Source organism: Mangifera indica, chromosome 8 (assembly GCF_011075055.1).
Source record: "Mangifera indica cultivar Alphonso chromosome 8, CATAS_Mindica_2.1, whole genome shotgun sequence".
NCBI lineage: Eukaryota > Viridiplantae > Streptophyta > Magnoliopsida > Sapindales > Anacardiaceae > Mangifera > Mangifera indica.
This window is the reverse complement of record NC_058144.1, coordinates 9,893,624-9,900,397: the sequence shown is the minus strand read 5'-3', so window position 1 is coordinate 9,900,397 and position 6,774 is coordinate 9,893,624. Positions and strand designations below refer to the sequence as shown.

Genomic DNA, 6,774 nt, shown 5'->3' with positions numbered 1-6,774 from the left:
AGTAGAAGGTTGGTAATCTCTGAATGCTAGTGCAATTGTCATCACAACACCTAACTTGTGTTTCTCCATTAAAAAATATCCCTACTCTTTTATACAGGCACATGTCAATCAACACACAATCAAAAAAGCAAGTAAAAGATGCCAATTTCAATTGAAGTTAATGCAATATTTCTCGTCTTAGAACTTGGAACATAAAAAGAAAACCAAATTCACTTATTCATATATAGCATTTTACCATTACTTCAACGAGTTTTAAGCTGTGATATAGAAGAAGTTGACGATGGGAGTTTTAAAATTGATGAAAAAGAAGAGACTGCATGTGAAGACATTATCTTTTTTCTTCTAGGAAATGGGAAGTGCAAGAGTTGAGATCATCATGTCGACCTAATTTTAATTTTGCATGGACATGTATTAGAATAGATATAAATAAAAAGCTAAGATAAACCATGCTAAATATGTCTGTTTTGTTTTTCTTACGTGCCCAGTTACACTAGTTTGAGTTAGGTACCAGTTCGAGGATTTAGTTTTCTCTATGTAGAATTTGTAAGTGCATGTGGCTAGAGCACCATCCCCATGCATGCATGAAATCTACTTTCACGAACACAAGAAATCGCCCTTGAGAGATGGTTTGGGTGGTAGTAGGGTTATAATTCCAAAGTAGAGAATTTGGGTTAACGTCACTTAACAATATATTAAAATAATACTTTTAATTGATTTGATCCAATCGTTTCGAGTCTAATGTGACATATATATAAGTAGATGTAGTATGCATATATATATATATATATGAGCAATACTATGTGTACCTACTTTGGATACACAAATATATACACACTCATATGTGTCATCATATGATTGATTATTTTTTCATTCTTAATTCAAAATCATCCAATCACATGATGACACATATAAATGTGTACACATTTGTGTATTCAAAGTGGGTACACATAGTTTTATTGTATATATATATACACATACACACATACATACATAAACATATGCATATACATACATACATACATACATACATATATGGGAACCTATAATTACAGGCCATATAATTATATATATGGAAAATACTAAATAAGTTCGATGGAACTATATATCATAAATCTAATATGCATCCAAATTAGAGATTTGGACCAAGCATAACATAAATCGTCCTGAAAATCATTAATCGCTATTAAGTAGCCAGAGATCCTCCATGCTCCAATAGTTTTCATTCACTTCAGCAGGCAAAGGGGCCATCGGGAAAGCCTGATGGTCCTGCATATTTGGTGGGTATGTAGATGGGGAATAAGTGTCCATTGTGTATGACATTTGGCTTGAACTCGCCTGCTCGTTTGCCTCTGAACTTTGTGCAGAAAAAGTTTCTGCTTGCTTCATATGCTTCTGGATTCTAGTTCTCCAAAAATTCTTTATTTCATTGTCTGTCCTTCCAGGTAAATGCTTCGCAATCTTTGACCACCTATATCAAAATCCGATTGGCTTAAGCATAATTATCGATTAAACTTACTAATTATGATAATTAGTTTAACAAAAGCATCGAATCAAGCCTATTCGACACAACAAGAGATTGATATTTGGAAATCAATTTAGTTGTTTTTTCATTTATATATATAGTCAATCATCTATTGACCACTTAATTGTTTTCAGTAGAAGTTTTGTCATAATGTGGAATGTGTCTGCTTCAAACTAAAGAAAGAGCCTTTCTCTTTTACATGTGATGTATTTTAAATGGGTTCACCTTAAAATAGAAAGCTTTGCTTTATCACCAATCTGTGTCTTGATGGCTGGATGAAGTATAAGGTATCCAAAACATTCGAATCCATCCAAAATCATTAAATTTATTACTATCTCTATGAAAAATTTTGTATTTTTCCATAGGAGAAAATATCTAGACCACAATTTTATTTAAGTTTTTTAGAGCAATGCAACTTTTGCTATTATAGTGAAAAGTCACCGTATCAAATATTATTCATAGGAAAATCGAAAATAATCAGTTTATATAAAGAAAAAACTGTGAATAATCTCTCTGAGAAAGACCAGAAAATAGATATGCATAGCTAGGAGCCATAAAATATTTCATGCATCTTAACCTTTATGTAGTTATACGTCTCATTATCGAGTCATTTTTGTCTCATGCGTATTCTAGGCCCATGCCTTACAACTTAATTTGCGAAATTATTTTCATGTTTCAAAACTTAATTATTACTTAAATGGGGATTTAATTTGAAAGAGAAAAAATAAATTTTGGGCACCTTTAGTGAGGTTTTGATGGATCAATGGGGATGAATCTACATGGAGGATAGCACCAATGAAAATGATGATACGTAGCCTCAGCTTCACCATCTAACACCCGTTTAAATAAGAGATACAGAGGCTGAAAGGAAAAGCATTTCACCTTTTACGGCAAAGTTTTTAACATACTCTTGTTATTATGTTGGGGATTATAATTAAACATATTATTCAAAATAATCCAAAAAAATCCAGGATTTCTTTTTTGTACCTATTAATATTCATTAAAAAGTTGTCTTGTGGAAGGATTATTGCTGTGCTGGCTTTGGTTTCGAAAACCCCATGTGCAAATAATGGCCAGTTTCTGTGGCTAGGTTTGCTTAACAGAAATTCTCTCTCTTTCATGGACTGCTCAGAGAGGATGTAAAAATAGGGAGTCTGTGAAGTTACTTTTCAATCAAAATAATATTAAAAACTGAGACTAAGGCTATATATTATTTCCTTGAAAAGAACTCTCTATATCTAAAATTATCACAAAGTGTAAAGTACCTGTTTCCCCACTTAGCATGAAGTTCCATTATCAAGAGCTGTTCCTCTGGCGTGATATTTCCTCTCTTCACATCCGGTCGAAGATAGTTCAGCCACCGGAGCCGGCAGCTTTTTCCAGTACGTTTCAGGCCTGCAAAGGTAATCAGAATAAGATAGCCTCTGATAATACCAATTAAAATTATCAAAAACAAAAGGTAATCATTAGTTTCTTGCGTGATAAGCTTTCCAAGTTTTATCTTGGTTGTGAAAAAAACAGGTTACCGGCTGCTTTAGCAAGAGAGTTCCACACGCCTTCGCCATGGTTAGCAATATAGTTGATCAGAATCAAGTCCTCTTCCATGGTCCATGGCCCTTTTCTCACTTCACCTTCTTCAGAGTTACACGGTGTTTTATCCATCCTTTTTCTATTATTTTTTCAGAGAGAAAGAAAGAGAAAAAGAAAGGGAAAGAGAAAGAAGGAAAAGGATGATGAGATAATGGGTAGCTCTAGTATTTATAGAGAAAGTGTAAGATGATTATTAACACTAATTAACTTGCTAATCCACTGTGGAAAACAGGTTTCTGGTACCTAATTATCATTGTAATGACGATGCATGGATGGATGATAAACTTTTATGCATGTTTGCATGGCATTATTATCATGTATTATTTATTAGGGTTAATACTACTCCATCTCTATGTGCCCTTTTCTTTACGTCCCACGCAACACAAACACATGCAGTTATAAATATAAATACGAAAATGAGTTAAAGACGAAATATTAAAACCAAAAATATAATTGTTAAAATAAGAGAAAATCGAAATGTATCTGCTTTGAGCTGAGAATAACTTCATAAAATGCAGGGGGGGCTTCAAAGCTGCTCCGTATTTCCAAGCAGAATGTTGTACGTTTCTCCGAGCCAGCTAGTATTTTGATCCAACGATTATCATTTACTTAAGTAAATGTCTTAAATTAATTTAAAATTATGTAGATTGTAATAAAAAAATTATGGTAATAACAATAAAAGCAGGCCAAATTGTAAAGGAAACTAAAATGACTTTTGATGATGATCCTGTGACTTGAAATTAAATAAAATATAATTATATATATATATATATAATTTTGTGTAAAAATAACGATATATCATATGATTGAATAATTAAAAATTAAAGATAATATATTGTTTTTTGTACACATAATATATATATTTTTTTTGTGTGTGATGGGTGAAACGATAGATTCCCCCTAATTTTTGATAAATTAATAATTTCAATTGAAAATTAAAAATAAAATAATATATAATCATATAATAATACATTATTATTTATACACATAATATTATTTTGTATGTGTGTGTGACGGGTAAAATGATAGTTTTCCACCCAATCTTTGATAAAATAACAATTTACCATATTTAAGTTTTAAAAATTTATTGTTGTATATATCTATCAATTTTGTTAGTATTAACTGTTTGATTCCATTGTAAATTATTAGTTTATTCTTATTGTGAAATTCAAAAACTACTTTTTATACTTAATATAAATATCAATTACAAATCTATCATAATTTTTTTTATTAAAATTGTGAAAATATCTTAAACTAATATTAAATATTAATTATAATTATATTTTTTTAGTTTTATTTTTTATTATTTTTGTTATTTTTATATTTCTTTTAAGGCCAAAAGACTTATTCCCACCAATGACATAGTAAAATCCTAAACACATTCCTGTTAATTTTCAAAAACTCAAATATTCACTTATTACCTAACTATTATTAGAATTTCTTATTAGAGTTAAAGGTAAAATCATTATTTTATCAGTAATACTAAAAAAAATATAATTTTATTCAATTTTCTCCTATGTTTTTAAACTAACAATTTCACTCATTTTTTAAACCTTTTCAGTTTTGAAAAATAGTTTTTCTACCCCAAATCTTAACGTTTCTTCCCTCCCTCTCCAATGACCATCTAGCTACGACAGTAGCTGAGAGGAGATGACGACGAATGTCTCTTCGTCTTCATCTCCGTCTAAGAAGAGATGGAGACGATCTCCTTCTCTTCTTAGATGACAATGAAGGTATGAAGATAAAAAGACATTTGTCACCGCCTCCTCTTAGCTACTTTCGTCGCTAGAGAGGGAAGGAAGAAACCTAGGGATTGGGGGGAGCTACTTTTCTAAACTGGAAAAGTTTTGAAAGTGAGGTGAAATTGTTAGTTTTCAAAACTTAAGAGAAAATAAGATAAAATTATAATTTTTTTAATATTACTAATAAAATAACGATTTTACCCTTAATCCTAACAAAAAATTTGACAAAAATTTGGTGATAAATGGATGTTTAGATTTTTAAAAGTTAATGAGTGTGCATTTGAGATTTCACTGTACCTTAAGTGGGAATAAGTCTTTTGGCTTTCTTTTAAAGATCAATAAAACCATGTAAACTGCGATTAAAATTTATAGTCCATGTGAATTTGAATAATGTTATATATACCTATTTTAAATATATAATTTAAGCATATACATGATATGTTATTATATGATTAAATATTATTTAATTTTTAATTCAAAATTATCTAAACATATCTCACCTACTAATTACCTCCGTAAATAAAATGTTCCCCTATAACTTTATTATATATTGATTAATGCACAAAATAATATATATAATCATAATTAAAATAATATTTAATTAGGTTTAAAAAACCTTCTTTCACAAAATACTTAAAACTAAAGTACAAATAAATTAAAAAATAAAATCGGTTTGATTGGTTTAACTTAAATGATCAAAACCCCTAATAAGAATAGACTTATCCCTAACTACTTGAGTCATAGCCACTAATCTAATCTAATTTAAATACATTGTCTTCTTCGTTAATCTTCCCACCCCCATGCAACTACAAATTTCGGCTCTTGTTTTTAAAAAAGCCATATGAACTCTTTATAGATTTTTTTTTCCCCACAAAATAAAAATTGTTTTAATGTAACATGCTAATGAATCGTTTTATAGATTTTTTTTTTAAATTAAAAGAGTGTTCAATTTATAAGAATGACATATCTTTTTTATAATTCAATTCGAGTAATATTATGTGTACATATTTTTTTGTATATAATTTGAGTATATAGATATTATGTCATCATATGATTAGATATTATTTTATATTTAATTTAAAATCATCTAATCACATAATGATATATTATCTGTATATCTAAATTAAGTATACAATATATATATATATATATATATATATATATATATATATATATATATATTTATTGAATCAATTCACTAATATTTAGACTCTTCCATAATATGTGATTATAATGAAGTTGTGATTATGTGGCTGCGGAAGAGCGAGGGCATGTGGTGAAGAAGAGGAAGACTCAAAAGGAGAGACATACTTGGGTTGGAGGTCTTTAGTTTTGCTAAAAAAGGCACATCTAACCGAATCATATGAACAATTTGTGGATTAAGCTGAATCCAACTGTAATATGAAAGTACAAAGACAAACCCTCCTCCCATTAAATGAATGAAATTCACTTGATTGATTTGAAAGTGCACATCTTTTTCAATTAGTATACAAATGGGATAGGATTAAAATTAATCACATTGCCAACGTGGTTTGCTTGGATCAATTAGGTGTCAAAACCCTAATTTTCAGTTGACTTCAAAATTATATGGTGGGAAAGTTTTAGTGGTAACAAGCAATGGTATGTAACTCAATGAAATAAACTAAAATTTATATGGGTTGATATGTTATTTATTCATTAATTATTATTTTATCCGTTAATTTAATGTAATATAATACAAAAATTAATTTTTTGTTTAATAATATTCAATTAATATAAATTTCTGTACCAATAGTCAATTCGAACAACTTTATCCTCTGATAATATTCGGAACTTTTTTCACATACTTTTTACCCTTTAATAAATAACAAATATATCACATTCAATAAATATTTCACCAAAATTAATAAATAAAGTTCTAATAGCATCATCATAGTATGC

General features: G+C 29.1%; 1 protein-coding gene across 1 annotated transcript; it reads right to left on the bottom strand.

Moving 5' to 3' along the window:
- Nucleotides 1-1,031: 1,031 nt before the first annotated feature.
- On the bottom strand, nucleotides 1,032-3,269 carry LOC123222703 (MYB-like transcription factor EOBII). Its single transcript, XM_044645610.1, has 3 exons — nucleotides 3,049-3,269; nucleotides 2,788-2,917; nucleotides 1,032-1,468 (listed from the first exon to the last, which is right to left on the bottom strand). Exons 1-3 carry the CDS (start codon nucleotides 3,182-3,184, stop codon nucleotides 1,174-1,176), a joined length of 561 nt encoding a protein of 186 aa, XP_044501545.1. The 5' UTR covers nucleotides 3,185-3,269; the 3' UTR covers nucleotides 1,032-1,173.
- Between the last annotated feature and the right edge of the window lie 3,505 nt (nucleotides 3,270-6,774).